Consider the following 22,932-nt stretch of genomic DNA (forward strand, 5'->3'; position numbering starts at 1 on the left):
TTAAAATTTTTACTTTTCTGCTTAGTTATCCTTGTAAATGTTTGATATGATACACCGGAATTAAATACATCTTTTACACGCTTGAACACCTTCGTAGCTTTCTGGATACTAAGAAAATGCTGTAAGGGTAGCAGTAATTAAGACCGGATGGTTAATGCACGTTAAGCCATTTTTTAAATTATATTGGGTTTTGTTTCTTGTAAATTGAGATCTCCCTATCTCTGAAATTTTATCTCTCCTTTACATTTGAGGTCTTCCTAAGAGTCTAAAAATTTCTTTTGAATGTTTTCATTTTAAAAAGACAAATATTGGAATGATTTTCTTTGATTATTATGTTAATATTGGAACTTACTGTGTTATTATTGGATATTCTGAGTTGCTGTAACAAGTGGATACTTGTGTTATTGTTTGAAAAAGCATAAACAAAAAAAAATAAAAATTTTTTACTGGTTTGATAATTTGTGTGTATGCTGATGTATTTTCACGCTGTGTATTTTAATGTATTCTCGCTACATATTATGCAGTTCATCTTGATGTAAATCGCTCTGAACTATAAGGTATGGTGGGATATAAATAAAGCTATTATTAATAATAATACTGAACTCCTGTTACCCTAGCTATGCTTCTGTTTTCTTTTATAACTCCTTATTTCTTTGGTTGTTCCCCCCCCCCCTTCTTTTTTTTCTCTGCCATACACCTTGACTCCAGGAGGAGTGTTTTTTTCTTTCTTGGACCATCATTGTGGAACTCACTTCCCGTGCAGCTGTAATTAGAAGTTTCCCATCCCAAATTTAAGGCTGATCTGAAACCTGTCTAAGAGGGTTCCTCATGGTGTATTCCTCTTTCTGCTGCCTGTCTTCTATCTCGTCTTGGTTTTATTTTCTCTTTTTCTTTTTAATTGGAGTTCATTTTAGTTTCCTGGTTTGTTATTGGTTTACTAATGTTTTTCTACACTTCCTTGATTTTACTAAAAGGTAGTACATGAAATCAGTGGCATACCTAGGGTATATGGCACCCGGGGCCCATCATTTTTTGACACCTCCCCCCCATCTATATGAAAAATATGACTTTTAGTAACAATCCACATATCGCACAACAAGAGTGTACCTAGGAAAAGGCAGCATCTTAAACACTGCAGTGAGCACTAGAACACCAACACATACATTGTAAAACTAAACAAGCCAGATCACGCACAGTCAATTGATCCTGTAGTCAATGCCAACTGAAAACTATGTTCTTTTCATACACACAGAACAGAGATACACCCTCACCCAATATGGAATAATCACAAACTAAAAATAGAAATATGTAGACAAAAGTTAAACTGAACCGCCAAGAAACCAAACCCTGGATACAATGCAACACCACAAAAACAGTAACACACGTCCTCTAATACAGTGCAAAATATAAAGACAGTAGATGTAAATTTGAAAAAACTGATACATAACAATCACCACTTTACAAATTAACAAATAAAAATAAAACAAATAATGAGAAATAAAAAAATACCATTTTATTGGACTAATCCCTGTAAGCTCGGTCCCCATCCCCGCAAACCACCTGATTCCATCCACACAAGCTTTGAATTGTTTATATTAAAGTATAAAAAGAAACAATATTCTGTAAAATTGTCAATTTATAAATCAGCGTCTTCTCCCCACTCTCTCTTCCCCATTTCCCTTCAGCGTCCTCAGCCCATTCTCTCTCCACTTTCCTTCAGCGCATGCACATAAAAACAAGCAATTTCATTCTATTCATTCATAGAAATTAAAGTCTAAATAATGCCAGACACATAACAAAATACGATTTTACAAAAATAATTCCCTGCACAGTCAAGCCTGCAAGGATTACTAGATGTCTTTCAGCAGCTCCCCTCCCTCCCTCCCCCTTACCTTTGTGGCCAAGTCAAAATGATCTACCAACAATAAAATTTAAAAAAAACACAACGCACACTGTACGCATAGGATTGTTAATTATCATTCCTATTCCGGGGTTTTTTCAAAGAGGTAAAGCAGATGACTCTATGCACTGTCATCTCAGTAACAACCATACAAAAATAGACAAATACCCACCCCCCTCCCTTTTTACTAAACCACAATAGCAGTTTTTAGCGCAGGGAGCTGCGCTGAATGCCCTGCGCTGCTCTCGACGCTCATAGGCTCCCTGCGCTAAAAACCACTATTGCGGTTTAGTAAAAGGGGACCATATTGTAAAATATAGACAGCAGATATAAATTCAGACACATTTTGATCAATAAATTTAAAATAAAATCATTTTTCCTACCTTGTCTGGTGATTTCATGAGTCTCTGGATGCACTTTCTTCTTCTGACTGTGCATCCAATCTTTCTTTCAACCTGTATGCTTCCTCTCCTCCACACCTCATTCCCTCCCCCAACTTTTTCTTCCTCTCTCCCTGACCTTTCTTTCTTTCTCTCTTCATGCCCCCTTTCTTTTTTTCTGTTTCTCTTCTTTCCTTCTGTCTCCCTGCCTGCCCCCTTTCTTTCTTTCTCCCTGCCCTTCCCCAAGCCACTGCCGCTGCCATCGGGGAACAGGACCCAAACCGCCACCAATGGATAACAGGCCCCAAAGCCGCCGCCGCTGCCGCCCCATGCTCTCCCTGCTTCGGGCCGACCAGCATTCCTCTCCCCAACGTCAATTCTGCCGTCGGAGAGGAAGTTCCTCCCAGCCAGGCAGCGATTGGCTGGCCCGAACTTCCTCTCCGACGGCAGAATTGACGTCGGGGAGAGGAAGACTGATCGGCCCGATAGATCGCCAAGGCAAAGTGAGTCCTGGGTGATCGACTCACTTTGCCTTGGCGAGCTACCCGTCGATCGCGATCGACCTATTGGGCACCCCTGCCCTAGGGAGAACACTTAGCTCTCTCCTGCGCACCCCCTTGGGGCGTGCACCCGTGGCGGATCTCCCCCCCCCCCCACCTCCCTAGGTATTCTACTGCATGAAATCTGAATAAACATAAACTTGTGCTTTCTTTAACAATCATGTGTGTGGCAGGTTGGGGAAAGTTGAGAACCAGGAAGTGAAGTACTGGAAATCTCCATAACAAATCTCTACTTCTTTCGCCAACCCTAACTGGAAATGTTGCAGGCCTCTAGCCTTTACTCTCTCCCCCCACCCCAGGCTGTTAATGCCATGGCATTTGTATTCATGTTAGCACTATGAAATGATATTTAGGGGTTTATCTTTGTTCAGTACTGAATTGTAGTGTTCAGTGTGTCATGCATGTGAACATTGTCTCTCAGGTGTGTCTCAATGGAAAAGAAACTGAAAAACGCTGATTTAATTCCCAATTTACTAAGCTGCATTATGTCATTTAGTTGCTCATAAGATGGCCACTGATCCCTTCTGGAAGTCTCACAGCAGGAGTCAGGCTGCTACATATTATAAATAAGCCCTTTAATTTTGTTATAATCCACATTGCTGGTTGCAGTATGGTCATTTCGTAAAGCATACGTTATATTTTGATTTTTTTTTTCCTAAACCACTCTGAGTTGTTTGGTGAAATGGGGCATCAAGTACGTACAATAAATAAATAAGGGATAAATTTTAAGGACATAAATTCAAAACTAAATACAGTACATATTTTTATACACTGATTTTAATATTATTTTATACTATTTTAATACTTTTATACACCGATATTAATATTATTCTTATACTATCTGTTTGCTTCATAGATTGTAAAGTCTTTCATTGTTGTTTAGGTCACATATTCCAAATATACTCTTGACCCTTTAAGGCTGGTAAGATTGAAGTTAAGGGAAGGGATTTGATATACTACTTTTCTGTGGTGCAATCTAAGTGGCCTACGTATTATATATAAGTCCTTATTTTGTACTTGGGGCAATAGAGGGTTAATGGGTCGATTCTATAAATGATGCCTAAATCAGCTTGCGCCTAGAAATATGGCACCCACTGCGTGTCAATCAGGCGGCTAGCGGCGCCTATGTAAACTTATAGGGGCATAATCGAAAGGAACATCTAAGTCCATTTTTGTCCAAGTCGCAAGTCGTCCAAAGTAAAAAACATATTAGGACACATTTTTGAAAAATACGTTCAAATTTTTTTGTGTTTCGAAAATCGTCTAACTATACGTCCTTCCGATCTGATTGTCGAAGCCGCTAAATCATCTATCTTTATACTACATTTTCGTCCAAGCCTAGAACAAGCCCTGTTGGACGTGGGAGGGGTCTGCAAAGTGATGGACTGAACACCCAGACATGGCACCTAAATAGTGGGGTACCTTACAGGGCACTGCTGTGAACTTCACAAAAAGGGTGCCATGTCTTCATCTCACTACAGCTCCCTTATAGGTCATGGTGAGCCCCCCAAACCACCTTCAGAATCCCCTAGACCCACTTATCTACCACCCCAATAGCCTTTATGGCTGCAGGAGCCACTTATATGCCAGTACAAAAGGGTTTTGGGGGTGTATAGGGGAGTGCACATATTTTAATATCAATGCAGTGATTACAGGGGCTTATGGGCATGGGTCCTCCTCTCCATGGGTCCCTAACCCACCCCCAGGATGACTTAAGCTGCCTCTGTGCAGGTCGACTAGGCTTTCCTATGCCAGGCTACCAGGTGATGATGGTCTGAAGGCTGAATTTTAAAAGTGTGATTACAATTTTTATGGGGTTGGGGGGGAGGTCGGTGATCACTGGGGTAGTGTGCGGGGGTCTGTAGTTTGTGTCTGCAGTGTTTATCTGGTGACTTTAGGTGGGCTTTTGTGACTTAGACCATGTTTTAAATGGTCTAAGTCACAACGTCCAAGTTCCATCTAGGCTGTATAACTTTCGGTTATACATGCAGTATGACTAAGTCTAAGCCTGCTCACGTCCCGCTCAAATCCTGCCCTCGACACTCCTCCTGAAATGCCCCATTTAGCTATGGTCATTCAGCGGCACTGTGAAGGCCTAGGTCGTTTTAAAATACGTCCAAAACCCATTTTTATTATCGGCACTTGGACGATTTTGGCTGATGATCGTCTAAGTGCCGACTTAGGCCAGTTTTTGGACGTTTCCCCTTAGGCACCTGAAATGTAGGCGAGGATTTTAAAGGCCTTCATTTCAGTTATCTAAGTTTTTAGAGAATTGTGCTTAGTGGCGCCTAAGTCATGCTCTGCCCATAGAAATGCCCACTTAGACGTTAGGCGCCTCTAAGCACCATATAATAGGCAGCTATCTTTTACAGAATTGGATAGACACCTATCGCCCAATTTTTATTTTATTTTTCAATTATTGAGGCTATTAAGGATATTTTGCCAATTAACCCGACTTTTTACTAAACTGTGGTAGAGGTTTCTACCGCAGCCTGGAACACTAAATGCTCGCATAGAATTCCTTTATAGAATCCGGCCCTTAGTGACTTGCCCAGAGTAACATGGTGCTGCAGTGGGAATCAAACCCAGTTCCCTGGGTTCTTAGGCTGCGATACTAATGCCCTCCTGGGGAAGCTCACACTGAAAGAAGAATGGCATGTGTTGGAGAGTGTGCTTTTTGGGGTATACAGTGATTGACACTAATCAATGTATCTACCTGGTTCGTTACAAGAATGTATGGATTTGTATACATAAGAGGCTAGATTCAATAAATGGTGCCCAAAGTTAGGTGCTGGGATGATTTGCACTAAGCTAATAATCTGTAGAGGGCGCTCTGCATGGAGCATCCTTTCTAGAATACTACTTTAGCACAATTTCTCGCCTAACCTTCGGTGCAACTATTTATGCTTGCCAAAGGCTGTTGTAAATGCTGGCACATAACGGATGGCAGTTAGGCATGCAAATGCAGGTATTCTATAGAAGTGTTTCTCAACTCGGTCCTGGAGTACCCCCTTGCCAGTCAGGTGTTCAGTATATTCACAATGAATATGCATAAACTTGATTTGCATACATGGCCTCCATTATAGGCAAATTTCTTTCATTCATTTTCACTGTGGATATCCCGAAAACCTGACTGGCAAGAGGGTACTCCAGGATTGAGCTGAAAAACACTGTTCCATAACATTGCACCTAATTTCTGGGAACGCCCCGACCCACTCATGTCCCCTTTAGAGTTGTGCGCTTTTGAACTTTAGGTGCTTATGTTATAGAACAGGGTGTAAGGCACTGCCAATTAAGTCCCAATTAACTCCAAAATTGATTGTTAGCACTTAATCGACTAATTCGCTTACACATGCATCCCGCACCTAAATTTGGACAAACTATATAAAATCTGGAGGACACCTATAGATTTCTCTGTAGAGAATGCTTTTGAATAATAGTTTGGTTGCTATGTTTGATAATTTGGGTTCATCTTGCAGGGTGCTTGTGATTTGGACTAACTGACTCTGAAATACATCCTTCATTTCCATATGGTTTCCAAACTGGGCTTCCCCCACCGACCTTTATAGGAACAATATCTCTCTTTATGACACCATGAAAAGAGGCAGCTTTTTTTCTTCTGCTACAGTGCACTGACTGGTTATATGTTTGTTTTGTTTTTAGTTATGAGTTGTTCTATAAAGCCAGCAGCAATAAGCATTTTGCGGTGACAGATCAAAAGCACGCGCCGACAACCCAGCGCAAATAACTGAGCGCAAGGCAGAAGCGCACCGAAGAAAAACAGTATTTTAAAGGGCTCCAACGAGGGGTGTTGGGGGGAACCCCCCCCACACTTTACTTAACAGAGATCGCGCCGGCGTTGTGGGGGGTTTGGGGGGTTGTAACCCCCCACATACTGAAAACTTCACTTTTTCCCTAAAAAGAGGGAAAAAGTTAAGTTTCCAGTAAATGAGGGGGGTTACAACCCCCCAAACCCCCCAAACACCGGCACGATCTCTATTAAGTAAAGTGTGGGGGGGGGGGTCCCCACCAACACCCCCCGTCGGAGCCCTTTAAAATACTGTTTTTCTTCGGCGCACTTCCGCCTTGCGCTCAGTTGTCTGCGCTGGGTTGTCGTCGCACCTTTGTCGTCGCGCGCTTTTGTCTATGAACCCATTTTGCTCTCCGTTGCCTGCATTATTTTTGGATATACAAGGCCAGACCCTGTCTAGGCTTCAGCACTGAATATCTGGGGGGATGGACTTGGCTTATTCAGCCCCTCAACACATAAGCCATAGGTCTGCTATTTATGGGGTCCAATTTTTTTGGTTTATTTATGTGGTGAGGGGCTGAATATCAGCACTTAATCTGACTCTGCCCTTGGAATGCGCATGAGTTCGCTGCTTTTTGAATTACGGTGCTAACCGGTCATTTTCAGCAGAGATAGCCACTGAAGTGCTGATGAAAATGACCAGATAGTCTCAAACAAGTGAATTAATTGGTCAGCGGCTGTTTCTGACTGATTAAATTGTTTTCAATATCGGACGGATATTAGAAACATGACAGCAGATAAAGGCCAAATGGCCCATCTAGTCTGCCCATCCACAGTAATCATTATCTCTTTCTCTCCTGCCTATAACTTATATATACTGTACAGTATATAGTTTTGATGATGTTTTGTTTGCATTTTTTGATTTATATCACTTTGCAATCTGCTAAAATCATAGATGGGCTAAACATGCTTTTAAATATATAAATTACTCCAAAGTCTCTGTCCTGTTTGCATCACATATCAATGTTCTTGTACTATTGTTGCACAGAAGCATAACTTCCAAACTTCGGGATTGCTCACCATGACTCCAGTGCACAGACAAACCACCTTCCCGCAGACAGTCTCAGGGACCACATCTCCATAACCAATAGTGAGGAAGGTGATGGGGATCAGCCACATGGCTTTGGTTAGCTGTCCACTCCCATCTGTGTTCTGCCTGTGCCAAAGAGAAAGCTCCTTATAACAATCAGGAGATATTTATATAGCATAACGAACTTAAATACTATGATATGTTACACTGCTGACATAGAGAAGAGCTTTGAATAGATGGAGGTATTATAGGGCTGAATGGATACAGGGTTCACATATAGTGGGGGTAGGGGTGGGGGCAGAATGGATATGAGCTTCCTTTATAGGATAAAAAAAATTCTTTTTTGTGTCAAGATATGTTAACTTTGGGTGAGAAACTGGTTAGGTAACAGAAGTCAAAGAGTATTTTCTAAAAGGAATACACTTGAATGAAAGTGAAGAGGCTGTGCCAATTTGGTTTAATTTCTTTATCAATGATACTGCAGAGGAATAAAAATGTCTGTTGATGGATGACACAAGAATCTGTAGCAGCACAGACGCTTTGAACGGGATGCCAAGAAATGAAAGAGATAATTCTATATCCAGGTGCCCCGGGGAGCTTATGCTATAACAGTGGGTGTCCTGATTCTATTATAGAATATTAACTTCAAAGGCTATTCCAGCCTTTCCAACTCAGTTCTCTTAAAGCATTGCATGCTAATCTAACTCAGGAATATTCGTTGAGGATATCCTCAAAACCTAATAGGACTAGGTGTGCCCCAAGGATTGGATTGGGAACAGCTGGCCTATTCAATAAACTAGACACCTGAGGTTATAGACTTCTTGTGCACCTAAATGTACAGAATATTAGCACTATCTCTCAGATTCTATAAAATTGGATGCCCAAATTTCCGACTAGGGTGCAAATTTGAGCATGCAATTTATGGAGTAATGCCAGCAGTGTATCTAACCTATCCCCGCCCCTTTTTACAAAGCCGCACAAGAGGTTTATAGTGCCGGCCGGCATCCTGAATGCTCTGTGCTGCTCCAAAGCTCATAGGAAATCTATGACTGTTGGGGCAGCGCAGAGCATTCAGCACACCTCTTGTGTGGTTTTGTAGAAGGGGGGTTAATTGTTAACTTAAGTGGTGTTAATTTGGAACTAATTGGCATTAATTTGTAGTTATGTGCACAACTGCGCTTAGGCTCTATTTTATAAACTTAGGGCCATATTCTATATGTGACGCCTAAAAAAATCGGTGCCGTTCTATAAAATGTCTCCAAAGATATACACAGTTTATAAAATCAGACTTAGCCCCCGTATGCGTGACTAACATTTAGGTGCTCCCATTTAGACTAATGAAAACCAGGCCTAAATACTTGCAGTAGCGTAGTAAGTGGGGTGCGGACTGCCTCGGATGCCGAATCAGTGGGGGCGCTGGCTCCTCTCCACTGTGCCTCGTCATGCTCGTGCCATCTCTCCCCCCACCCCGTACCTCTGTATTATCTTCGCTAGCGAGAGCAACTTCTGCCTTTTGCTCGTGCCAGCCTGGTTCCCCTCTGAATCACTTCTGGGTCATGGGGCCAGGAAGTGACATCAGAGGGAAATCCAATGCTGGCGTGAGGAGCATGCTGCCGAAGCCACTCGCACTGGCAAAGATTTAGAGGTACGTGGGTGGGGAAGGAGAGGTGGGGAGGGAGAGAACAAGTGTGGAATGGGGGGGAGGCACAAAAAGAATGGGGGCGCGGGAGGCATGGGGAGGCCCATGCTTCTCTCCTGGCCATGCCTTCTTTTGAGATCTGCGCACTAGAATTTACATGCACTAGTTTTATAGAATATGCTTAAAGTTATGAGAGCAATTATTACTTGTTAATTGCCAATTATCAGTGTTGATTAGCTTGTTAAACAATTAAGTTGCGCACGCAAATCGGCATTGCACACAGATTTGCACACAAAACTTTGCACTATACAGAATCAGGGACATAGAGCCTAAATGCTGTAGCGTGCAACTACAAAGAGGGCATGAGAACAGGTGGGCCAGGACATGTCTAGCAGCTGCATGCATAAGTTACAGGATACTATCATTTATGCATGCAACTGCTAGGTTTATTTATTTATTTATTTATTTTATTTATTTAGATTTTTATCCCGTCCTCCCAATAGCTCAGAACGGTTTAGGCATGAACATTTACACCAACCTTTGGCATGGCCTAAGTGTTCACATCTAAAGTTAGGCACATGATTTCCAACTTATACCCTATTATATAACAGCAATTTCATGCATAATTGCTGTTACAGAATTGGCAAATAGTACCTGATACTATAAATAATGCCTAACTTGGTAGGCACCAAGGAAAACAGCACACCTGCAATCACCTGTGAGTCACCGGCACCGGCTCGTATTAAGAGGCACATCCTCCTCTCCTCCTCTTCTCGCCTCTTCTATTGAGCACCCCCCCCAACACTGCCAACTCACGCATGCACAAATGTCGGCATGATGACATCACACATGCACATGACATCATCACATCGATGTCCGTGCACTTCCGCGTGCCCTCCAGTCGCAGCCCACTGTTTAACATGCCGCATCTCTGGATAGTTTGCAAGACACTGATCCACATAATGCTAGAATTCTATACATTTATGTGTTCAAGATGTGCATAACTGTGGCACCTCATTTCTAGAATTGGTTTGGAAGATATTATCACAGGGTGGACCCTATGACTGAGAAGGGTAGTAGGAAAACACCTGTGCCAAGTGCTAGGCAAAGGAAAATGCAGACCCCCAAATGAAAATACACTACCAACACCTCAGCCCAGAACCAGAACTAGTCAAGGAAGGTTCAGTAAGGAGCAGCAGAATACCCATTTGTTTTCACCCAGGTTATGGAATGGAGAACAACCAACAGTGCTGGGAATATTGTTCCTAAGGGGAATGTTTATAGGGTAACTCACAGCATTCATGGGGGACACAGTTTAGAGCAACACTAGGAACATTCTAGGCACCAGTTTAGCCAGAAACAAGGCACACCTGCAGCTTGTTATCAGGAGGCTTATAAGGGCCAGCAGCAGTGCTCACAAGGGAGGCAGCCATTGAATCAACCCAAGCTGGATAGGAAACCTTGTAAAGAAGCCAGACTAGTTCCTAGGACCAGAAACAACTTACTGTAACCAGGGTGAAAAATTTAATAGCTACTTGAGAAAAAAAAACAGGGTTTAAAGAAGTTTTTAAAGGGTTTAATGAAGAAGTGAGGATAAGAACATAAGCAGTGCCCCTGCCGGGTCAGACCACAGGTCCATCCTGCCCAGCAGTCCGCTCCCGCGGTGGCCAAAAACAGGTCAAGGCCTGTCTGAATCATCTGGGAGGAAATATCTGTGTTTTTTTTATTTTGAGAAGTATGGTTTGTGTATTGTTTGTATTGGTGCAGTTTTGAGGTTTTCTGTTGCTGATCTCTTGCACAGGTCTGCTGTCCTCATGCAGAGATCAGCATCAGCTGTCTGAACATTCTAACTGTGAGATTTGACAGTTGGGAGGGTGACTTGGATCTGTGTGGAAGTGTTTTGGTTTCTGTGCCTTGTGAGAAGGTAATTATGGTGGTTTTTATTTGAATTTGTGAAGGATTGTGAAATTCTGGATAAGGTCTGAAGTTTGGTATTGATGCTGATAATGTTTAAGAGTCTGCGAGAATCTTCTGGGAAATGGGTGAGAGATTCCCTGACTAAGAAATATATGGTTCTGAGTTCTGCATAAAGTTTCAGTCTGACATTCTGTGAGAATCTTCTGAGAAGTGTTTGAGAGATTCTATAAGTGAGAAATTTATTGTGCTGATTTTATGAGGAAAGTTTCAGTTTGCTCTTCTGTGAGACTTCTGGGAAATGTTTGAGAGGATCTTTGAGTGACTTCTGTGGTGCTAATTTTTGGAGGAGATTTTTATGAGAGATCCTGTGACAGATTCCTGTGAATGTTGTAAGAGAATATTGATAAAAGAAAATTAATAAACTGCTTTGGAAACCTATTTCTGTGAATATCTGTTGTAAAGTTTAAAGAGAATCTGAGTGATTTGAGATATAGGAGTGATTTGAGATATAGGAAATTTGAGTGATTTTAGAAAAAAGAAATTCTGGGGAGGGAAAAAGTATAGGGAACATCAATTATCTATTTTTTTTCTAGCTTAGAAAGTATATTTAGGCAATTTGGGGTTATTAGATTAGGATAGGGTTTTCCCTTATTGGTTTGCTTAAGTCAGAGTAGTAGGTTTTTTCCAGCAAGAGAGATTCTGCTAGCAACTGCGCGCCTACGTGGTACCCCTACATAGCAAGAACATAAAGCCTCAAATACCCAAATCTGAGGAAAAAGAAGAACTTTACAGAGGGGAAGTAGAATCTCTTTGTTTAGATTTGATTTACAGCATTTGTTTATTAAATATTATTTCTAATTTAAATTCTGAATCCTTAGTGCTTCTTTATATTTATTTTATTATATGTTTAATAACTATTTTTATTTCAAGGTTATACCATATTATTATATATTATTATTTTGTTTATGTAATTCACCCCTTCTCCTGGGGAAAGGTATCAATTTAACCCTCGGTGTGCACGACTACAAAACAAATCTTATTTCAAGAGGGATACCTTTTACCTCAGTCTGAGAAGGAGGGGGTTATATTACCTCAACCAAACATAGAGGCCAGATCCACTCATAATGATTTTGAAATGCTAGATGAACTGCTTAATGAAACTGATGAGAATAAGGAGTGTTTAGACTCAGAAGAAGCCATGGACTTTTATGAGGGGAATTTTGAAAATGACCTATATGCCATGGATACTGAAATGGTTTAAACTGAAGGTTATACTGGTCTTCTTGGTTCCAATTAAGCAAGCCTAGAGACTGAAATTGTTTGCTAGGATTTGCTGAGAAAGGGGACTGGCTGTCCCAGTAAACTCTGAATTGAAAGTTTACTGAAAGGTTTGAAGGCTTTAATGCAAAGATTTTGCTACACTTTAAGATTGTGTTTCCAGGCTGTGACAGGAGTGCTGCACAGCCCTGGCAGTGATCTTTTGAATATTATTCTTCCTTTTTGCTGGATTGTGGGCCCTATTGGGGAGGGACCACAACCAATGGTTGCTGTGGGAGGAGGTCCCTTTCTGCTCTGAGTTCCACTGTCAGAAGAGCTCAGAGGTGAATCCAGCCTGACACTGCCAGTGAGAATTTTGATTTTTGAAAAATGTTTTGAACCAGAAAATGGTAGTTCTAAGCTGCAAGAGTGCCCTGGTGTGAGACACTTTTGTTTGTTGTTCAGGGGAGCAGAACTACAAGAAGACCTGCTGCTGGGTGGGCACAGGCCTAAGGGAGGCCATATTGAAAAGCATTGTGAAGCTGTGCTTTTCTTTGAATCTTTTAAAATTTGGGTTGAACACTGATAAGTTATAAAAGCCTGTTTGCAAAGTGAACTTTTGGGCAAAAGTACTGTATTTTTGTTTGATGTCTGAAAAGAAGAATTGAACTGTTGAAATATTGAGTCCTGGAAGAAATAAAGTTGGTTAAGTTTTGAACTAATCGGGTGTTTTATTCATTTGATCCACCACTCCAATGGGAACTGATTAACCACTCAGTCAGCACCATGTGCTCTGGGTTCTTTCCGCTCCCTTCCCTCTGGCCGTGGCCTGGCCTAATGACACATGGTGACAACATGTTTTGATGAGATAAAATGTAAAACCTTGTCTCTAGACTGAAAAAATCCATCACCAAACAGAAGCCCTAAAGGATGTCAACAATATAATGACCCCGGGGTCAAGGTGGCTGCCGAACCCCTTCCAGGAAGCTGTTTGGGACAAGGGCTATGACCAACTTCTAAGCTGGGGGCATGCAGCAAGCATGTACCATACAATCTCCTTGCTCCTCCAAGAACTCAGACCACACTGTGCATTTAAATCTAAACTCAACTTTACCCCTTCTTGTTGGTGAAAGAGGCACTCTAAATGTTTTTCCAAATCTCAAATAAATTCAAACTTATGTACAATCTCTCCAGTCCTTAACAAATGCAATGGTCAACTGAAATGAGAAAATCCAAAGACCCTGTTGGTGCCAAAAACAGATCTTAAATTCCCTCTGGAGATGTAACTACTGCTCCTGTTTCACGCCCCCCCCTAGAGAATCCAAGGGCTGTCTTAGCGTCTACCCTGCTCAGCTTCTAGAAACTACTAGAAACCCATTGACCTGTGTCCCTGGCAGTTTTACTTGTGCCAGCAGGTCTGCACACTGTGTGTAAACTTGCCTTGAATTCAAACTCTCTATCTCCACAGGTGCAGATAGTTCAAATCTTTTTTTTTTTTTTTTAATTCTTTATTTATTGGATTATTCATTACAATATCTTAGTAACAAACATTCATGAATGAACACAAAAAATGCAAATGTAAATTCCATATAAGGAACAACAAAAATATAAAGAAACAAATCAACCATATCCTAGTCCACATTATTGCTGATCGCCAGTATTTTAAAATAAAACATCAAATCAAGTCTATCTGTCTACTATCTAAGAACAGGCAAATGGCTTTTATATATATTATACATCATCCTCCAAAAGTGAAATCAATATTAGAAATTAAACTTTCAGCAAAGGTTTCTCTTTAATAAAATCTTCCAACTGGACTGGATCAAAAAACACATATTTATCACTTCCATACGAAATCAGGCATTTGCATGGAAGTTCAAATCTTAAACAGTTAACCATAGGCAGCTCTGAGGGCTGTTACACCCAGACTGCAGAAAATCCCAGAGCCACAGGCACCAGTGCTGTGGGTATCTGAGCACCCCCAATATTTTGGAGACCTCACGTGACCGCAGATGCATTAGTTGTCCTTGGTCCCACAGCTTTAGGGGGCCTCCCAAAGGCTGGCATGCTTCCCCCTTGTCTCCACCCTCGTCTGGCATTCCCCTGGCCTTCCTGCTCTAACATTAAAAAGTCAGTTGCAGCGATTCAACAGGCTGCCCATGGCCTCCACTGCATGTTTCCTCTGCCGCGGTCCTGCCCCTCCTCTGATATAGCATCCTGTTTCAGTCTGGGATGGATGGGAAGACAATGAGATGGAAGGAGGGAAAAGAAAGGGAGAGAAGTTGGATCCAAGGGGTGTGTGGAGGAAGGGGTACATAAATATTGGATAGGAAGAAACAGGGAGAATTGATGGACCCTAGAGTAGTGGGGGCAAAAGTAGGGTTACCAGATTTTTGTACAGAAAAACCCGGACACATAGCCCCGCCCTGTTCTACCCCTAGCCCCCCATTCTGCCTCCAGCCCTGCCCCATTCCACCTCTAGCCCCACCCCTGCAAAGCCTCATCTTTGTTTTCCGATGTCTGGGCCACGTCTAGAGGGTCTCTGAGCATGCGCAGATGTATTTGACATCACCCATGCATACTTAGAGGCCCTCCAGACATGGCCGGGGCTTTCCAAAACCCGGACAAAATGCCAGATTTTGGAAAGTCTGTCCTGGCACCCAGACAGTCCTCTATAAAAGAGGATATGTCTGGGTTTTTCCGGACATCTGGTAACCCTAGGAAAAAGGGAGAGATGCTGGATGAAAGGGTAGTTGAGAAGAGAAAAGGAGAGATGGTGGATCTGGGGATGGTGGGCTCTATCGCTGCTACCACTCTTTCACTCTTCAGGCCACCAGCAGCATGAGTGAAGTAAACATGTCGCCTTCTGCGGCCTGGAACCGCTCCCTTTACTACTGATTGCTGTCCCCGCTTAGGTATGAAGTAGTAGCTGAGGGAAAGCTTCTGGACCGCTGAAGGCAGAATGTTTACTTCACTCATGCTGCTTGCGGCCCAAAGAGTGCAAGAGTAGTTGCCTTATCAGATCCTGTGCAGGAGAGAAATGAAGTGGGGGGTCAGTGTGTATGTCAAAAGACTCAGGCACTACACACTGCAAATAAAATCAATATAAAAAGCTCACCTGTCCAGCTTCCTGATGTAAGCCTAGTGAAATACTGTTGGAGCCGTGAACTGACCTTTTCAGATAAGTGGTCTACTGTTAAATATCCTTTGTAGAGCTATAACATCTGCCACTCCAGTGGAACCAAGACCTCTTGCTCCATTCAATGTGTTATGATTAAAATCTAAGCACCTTTACAGCGACATTGTATCGCTGTTGTGGTGCCTTGCTGAAGAGCACATTTAAATATTTAAAAGCTTTTAAATGTTATCTGATGATCTCAATTTGAGAGACTTGCCCAAGATTGAGGGGGTCTTTTGTTGTTTTGTTCCATTTTGAAAGATGGATGTAGGGCAGAAAGTGAATGAGAGAAAAACAGCAAATGGATAAGGCGGCCCTGGAAACAGAGTTGAGAACACAGACAGAAGGAAATACAACCAAAGACTGGGAAAAGATGAGTGGAAAAAATAAAATCACCAGACAACACAGGTAGGAAAAAATATTTTATTTTCAATTTAGTGATTGAAATATGGCGGTTTTGAGAATTTACATCTGCACTGTTCAGGAAGAAATGCATTTGTTTCCATTTCTCTGGTGTTGTACTGCATGCAGAGTCAGGCATCTTAGGGTTTAATTTGTGTATAATAATACTTTTAGCTTGTGGTCATGTATTTGCATAGGGTTTATCTGTGTTCGGCATGTGTGACCAAAGCCAGGTGTTCTGGTAGGAATGAATGGTGAGAAGCACTATACTGCATGCTTTGTGTAGTTTAATTTTGTGGTTAACCATTATGTATTGTTAATAAGATTATATTGTGTGTATATATGAAAAATGAATGGAAAAATTTGCTTTACAATTGGTACTATTACTAGGGAGGCAGGGTCTGGGATGGAACTTGAGCATCCCCAATTATTTTTAAAAGTTGGCTTTTATGCCCACAGCTCCAAAATGCCTTAAACAGACCAGCCATTGGAAACACATGCACCTCTAATATAGTGCCTGTATTTCCCTATGGCTACACAGAAACTTTAGGTGCCCTTGGCCTTCCTGTCTTTTCCTCTGACATGGCATAAATATGGACGAAGTAAATTTCTTTCAGTTGAAAGGAAACTCTTGAGTGTGAGGACATGGAATGAAGTTAAGAGATGATAAGTTTAGGAGTAAGCTAAGGAAATACAGTACTTCTTACAGAAAGGGTGGTAGATGCATGTTATAGTCTCCCAGTAGAGGTGGTAGAAACAAAGACTGGCACGTGGAATCTCTTAGGGAGAGAAGGAAACAGTGGATGCTGCAGATGGGCAGACTGGATGGGTCATTTGGTTTTTATATGCTGTCATGTTCCTAAGTTTCTGACTTACATAGTTATCTATCTGAGGATTATCACAAGCTGCCTGTGTGTATAAGAAGAGTTTCACCAGCTAGAAAAGAAACATAATTTTGTGCATTTTTCAATAGCATGTATACAATAGTTGCAAAAGACCAGGGCACTACTGTACCCATGGATGTAATGGTACATTTGGATGGACCATTATGTTTGATAAATCAAGTGAGGCTATTTTGGCTGGTGACCTTTTTTTTTACTTTTTGATTTTGGAAGAGTTCAATTTCACGCTATGGTGTCATGTTTGTGATGACATCATGACGCCTGGCTCTTTTGAATGAGCTGGGCGCATCTCTCGGTCCTGCGGCCATTTTGATTTTACCAAAGCCTTTGCCTAGTAGCGTGAAGTTTGCTACAATCCTGGATGTGTGAGTGATTGTTATGTGAAAATTTCCCCTGATGTAGCTCCATTGATGATGCAAAACAGGAGTAATTTCTGTCGGGAGAAGACTGCCGTGGCAGTTTCTGAAGAAGAAATTGAAAGGGATTGCCACAAACAGATGGTCTTCAGATAAGTGTTACTCACACTCTATTTTTTGAAAGTTTTTTGAATACTATATTTCATATGTATTTTTTTCAACTATAGCCATATGTCTTATGCGGTGGAATTATAATTATCATCCTGTTTAGAAAGAGAAGTTTGAAAGTAAAAGCTCATTGAGTATATGAGAGACTTATGAGGTATTCATGTGTAGAGTTTTTTTCAGACCAGTGATTTCAACGTTGCATTATGTCCCTTTTTTTTATTTATATTGATTTATATGGCTGTGTTTCCCCTTTATATTAATTAATAAGTCAAGTATACATGTTGTAGCATACAGAACACATTTTCCAAGGGAAGTGAGCTGAGTACTTTAGTTTCCCTTTGAGAATGGCCCATGAGCTATGTGAGTGCTCTGCACCCACGTATTTTCCACTTGCTTTTGATATAGACAACAAAAGCTGGGCAAAACACTGCATGTGCATCTGAAAATCAAATCTATGTGTGTTTTGACCTCCCCCAACCTTCCTCCATACCTTGGAAACACCTCTTTTAGTTTCCTGGCTAAAAGTACATTTGTGCTTCTAATCAATTGGAGAGGAACATCCAGAATGATTGAATCAGGTACACAACTTAGTCATCGGACTAAGGAAGTCTTTTAAGAAGAACTTTTCCACTTCTAGAGCCTCTTTTTATTAGCAGAAAGGAGGTTTGTCTAAAATCATGCAGTTCTATATGCAGTGTTGTGCTAGTTACTCTTCAAAAATAATTACAGTAGTCTCGGTTAACCGGGCCTCTCATAGAACCAGAAAAAAAATTGCTGGTGTAATAAAAAATAGAATCCTCCGATCAGCGGCAGCATCCTGAGCCGCAAATCCTCCCTCCCATCCTCCCTCAAGTCCCAAGTAACTAAAAATACCCTCCCACCCTGATGCACCAGCATGGCAGCAGTTCTGAGCCTCCTCCTTCCCTTCCTCAATCCCCTAAGTGGCAGAAGCAAGCAGCAGTCCTGAGCTGCAAATTCCCTCGCTCGCTCACTCCCTCTCTCTCTCTTCTTTACCCAAAGTGCAGTGGTCAGCAGGAGGCCAGTGCTCATGGCCAGCCCCAGCAGGGCTTTTCCTTTGAAGCATCACTTCCAATGCATAAAAGAAAAGGCCCTGCCAGGGCTGGCTGCGAGCAGACTGTTTTTAGGCTGCCTTCTGCTGACCGTTGCAATTCGGGTAAGCAAGAGAGAGGGAGCAAGGGGGCTAAGTGGCTCAGGACCGCTGCCTGCTTCTGCCACTTCACAGCTTGAGGGAGGAGGGTTTTGCAGCTCAGGACTGCTGCCGCGCTGGCGCTTTGTAGCGGAGGGAGGGGGGGAATTGAGAGTGTGTTAAATAAGGTTTCTAACACACTGTCAATTAACCAGAAAAACAGTTATCCAGTATCCACTAATCCCAGTGGGTACCAGATAACTGAGATTCTACTGTAATTAGTTACTAGTTACTTCTAGGCTTCAAGGGGGTGAATAAATATGTGGACAATGGTGAGCCAGTCAATATTGTGTATCTGGATTTCAAAAGGCATTTGATAAAGTACCTCATGAAAGACTTCTGAGGAAATTGGAAAGTTATAGGACAGGAGAAAAATCCTATTGTGGATTAAAAAATAGAAAAATAGTGTAGGGTTAAATGGTCAATGTTCTCAGTGGAGAAGGGTAAATAGTGGGATCCTCCAGGGGTCTGTGGGACCACTGCTTTTTAGCATATTTATCAGATGAGTATATATAAAATGTAACTCTTTATTTGGCAATGTTGCTCAAAAGCATGTTTCTAAGGCTCTTATGGGAGATCTGCATCTCCAAATGCCTGTTACTTGGCACTGTTGCTTATGTTCAGTATTAAGTTACATAAAGCAACTGGTTTCACCATCTGCCAATTAAAGGGTTAAATATTGAAGAAGTAATTCTAAGTTGAAAAGTTTGAGAAATAAATTTAAGGAAACATATGATGAAATGAGTGTGTAAGACTGAATAGCATAAAGAAAGGTTAGCCATTAAGCATCATCGCTGAAGTTGACCTAAAATTATTAAGCATTCAGGAATCATTGTGGTATTGTTGTGGCCTTTTTAAAATAAGCATAAAATAGATACACTATTCATATTTTTTTCAGCACCCTCTCCTAAAATTCTTCTCTAAATCCCTTTAAAAATGATATTTTCTGAGACCAGAAGGAATTCAGAGAAAGCTACCAAAATGGAAAATGATCAGAAAAACAAAATCAACTCGGAGAAATTTATAAAACACATTATTCACAGCAGGAAAGGAAAGAGATAATAGAAAAATGCAAATATTTAGCAGGCCATGTTGAAAACCAAGATGCAAATTTATCTGATTCTTATTCATGCTGGTTATCCTGAAAACCAGACTGTCTCGGGCCGTGACCTCAAACTCAAACCCTTTGCAGGGCCACATTTTGGATTTGTAGGTACTTGGAGGGCCGCAGAAAAAATAGTTAATGTCTTATTAAAGAAATAACAACTTTGCATGCGGTAAGTACCTACAAATCCAAAATGTGGATTATCTGAAATTATCAGAAGCAGTTGCTTCTGATAATTTCAGCTATACACAGCTGAAAGCAGTGCAACATGCAGAAAATGAAAAACTATCAAAGTATCAACTGCAAGAGACAAGATTTTGGACCAACTATTTTGAGGCCCTCAGTATTATAAAGAATGATTCTTTATGGAAAACTTGTGTCTTAAGTTTCCGGTGGTTGCGTCTGCAACTGCCTTCAGCACCGGACACACGCACAAGCTGCACTGCCTCCAATGGTTACCTTACATTCTGGAACGTTGTCCGCCTCACTGCTGTAACCTCACGCAAACGCTTTCCTGCATCTGTACGCGATTGTCAGGTGGAGTGGAGCGGTCAATTGTGTACAAATGCAGGAAAGCACTTGCGTGAGGTTACAGCAGTGAGGCAGGCAATGTTCCAGAACGTGACCGACCGCTGGACACTTAAGGCACAAGCTTTCCATAAAGAATCATTCTTTATAATACCGAGGGCCTTAAAATGGTACCTGGCGGGCCACATGTGGCCCCTGGGCCGCGAGTTTCAGACCACTGGTCTAGGGCAACTCCAGGGTAGGGCTGGGCTGAAAAGTGCTGCTTATTTATTCTAATTTCTATACCATTCTCCCAGGGGAGCTCAGAACGGTTTACGTGAATTTGTTCAGGTACTCAAGCATTTTTCCCTGTCTGTCCCGGTGGGCTCACAATCTATCTACTCTATATAATCTTATGAAGTCAGTTTTTAATAGGGATCTAGCTGAGTAACTACCAGGCAAGCCGACTAGATCTCTTTATGTACATGCAAAAATTATGTACTCATATTCATGGAGGAATAGTCTTCTGAGGTTAGAGCAACGGGCTGAGATCCAAGGAGAACCCATTCAAATCCTACTGCAGTTCCTTGTGATCTTGGGCAAGTCACTAAACCCTCAAATTTAAATTGTGACCCCCATCAAGGTCAAAAAAGTGCCTACTTACACTGCTTCAATGGCTTTCAGCTAGTATATACTCATAAGAAATTGAGGGCTCCTTTCATAAAGCCAGGGTAGTGATTCCCTGGTGGTAAATACACTGAAGCCCATTCAATTCTTATGGGCTTTGGTACATTTGCCATGGGAGAATTGCTATCACAGCTTTGCAAAAGGGGCCCTAAATAAATAATGCGCAAGATTTAGGTAAGGTTAATTTTTAGGTTTCATAGATATGATCACGTTACACCATTACTGATTCAATTCAATTGGTTGCTGATACAGGCATGAATTGGATTTAAGTTGGAGTGGTTGATATTTAACATTTCTGAGGATATCTTACTCATCTGTTATTATGACCCTGGGCAAGTCAATTAAATCCCCCTATTGTCCCAGATTGTGAGCCCTCCAGGACAGACATGGGAAAAATGCTTGAGTACCTGAATGAATTTATGTAAACCATTCTGAGCTCCCCTGGGAGAATGGTACAGAAAATTGAATAAATAAATATTGGGTTCTGCACTTAGAAGAAATAGTTGACACAGTAACAATGCACTACTACTACTACTACTATTTATCATTTCTATGCAACAGACGATCCCTGCTCAGAAGAGCTTACAATCTAATTTGGACAGACAGACAGGACATATGGAGTGTGCAATGTAGGAGAAGGGTATGGATACGAGGGATTTGCCCAATAAATGAAGTTCATAGGTGGGAGCATAGGAGAAGAGAGGTATGGAGAGATATTGAGGGGCTGTGGATTGAGTGCACTTTTAGGTCAGTAAGAAGAGTCTGAATTTTATTTGGAGATGGACAGGGAGCAGTGAAGTGACTTGAAGAGAGGGGTAATGTGAGTGTGGCGACTCACACAGAATATGTCGTTCAGCAGAATTTTGTACAGATTGAAGGGAAGAGAGACCTGAGCAGAAGATCTGAAAGAAGTAAGTTGCAGTAATCTAAGCAAGAGGTGATGAAAGTGTGGATAAGGGTTTTGGTAGAGTGTTCAGAAAGGAGAGGTCAGATTTGGTAATATTATAGAGCAGGGGTGTCAAAGTCCCTCCTCGAGGGCCGCAATCCAGTCGGGCTTTCAGGATTTCCCCAATGAATATGCATGAGATCTATTTGAATGCACTGCTTTCATTGTATGCTAATAGATCTCATGCATATTCATTGGGGAAATCCTGAAAACCCGACTGGATTGCGGCACTCGAGGAGGCACTGACACCCCTGTTATAGAGAGAGAAATAGCAGGCTTTAGCAGTTTGTTGGATATGAGCAGAGAAGAAGAGAAAGGAGTCAAAGATGACCCTGAGGTTACAAACTGATGAGATAGGGAGGAAGAAAGTGTTGTCCACAGAGATAGAGAATGGGGGGGGGGGAGGGGAGGGGGAAGTGGGTTTAGGAAGGAAGATAAGGAGCTCAATCTTAGCCATATTCTGTATTAGATGGTGGTGAAACATCCAGGTGGCAATGTCGGAAAGGCAGGTTGAGACCTGGGCTTAGATTCCTGTAGAGATATCTGGTGTGGAGAAGTAGATCTGGGAATCATCAGCATAAAGGTAATACTGAAAGCCATGGGAGGAGATCAGTGAACCGAGAGAGCACATATATATGAAAAGAAGAGATCCTAAGACAGAACCTTGCGGACCTTGCGGAACACTGATTGAGAGCAGGATAGCAGTGGAGGAGGATCCCCTATTGCATACACTGAAAGTGCGATTGGAGAGAAAAGATGAAAACCAGGAGAGAACAGAACCTTGGAATCCCAGCAAGGATAGTATGTGGTACTGAAGACAGCAGATCGAGAAGGATGAAGACAAAGCAGAGGTAATTAAGATCTGGCCAGAATCAGGTCATTAGAGACTTTAGCAAGGACAGTTTCTGTGGAAATGAGTGGGCGAAAGCCCAATTGAAGTGGGTCAAGAATAGCTTGAGATGAAAGGAAGTCCAGGCAAT

General features: G+C 41.8%; 1 protein-coding gene across 2 annotated transcripts in view; it reads right to left on the reverse strand.

Moving 5' to 3' along the window:
- The window catches only part of KCNN4 (potassium calcium-activated channel subfamily N member 4), a 134,696-nt gene that overhangs the window by 38,535 nt on the left and 73,229 nt on the right, over positions 1-22,932 (reverse strand). For both annotated transcript variants that reach the window (XR_004536477.1, XM_033914536.1), the window contains exon 4: positions 7,672-7,807. Coding sequence is in view for 1 of the 2 variants with exons in the window: in XM_033914536.1 (XP_033770427.1) it covers positions 7,672-7,807 (136 nt within the window). In the remaining variant the exon portion in view is untranslated. The remainder of the gene's footprint in view (positions 1-7,671; positions 7,808-22,932) is intronic.

The sequence above is a fragment of the Geotrypetes seraphini genome, chromosome 11 (genome assembly GCF_902459505.1).
Source record: "Geotrypetes seraphini chromosome 11, aGeoSer1.1, whole genome shotgun sequence".
Lineage (NCBI taxonomy): Eukaryota > Metazoa > Chordata > Amphibia > Gymnophiona > Dermophiidae > Geotrypetes > Geotrypetes seraphini.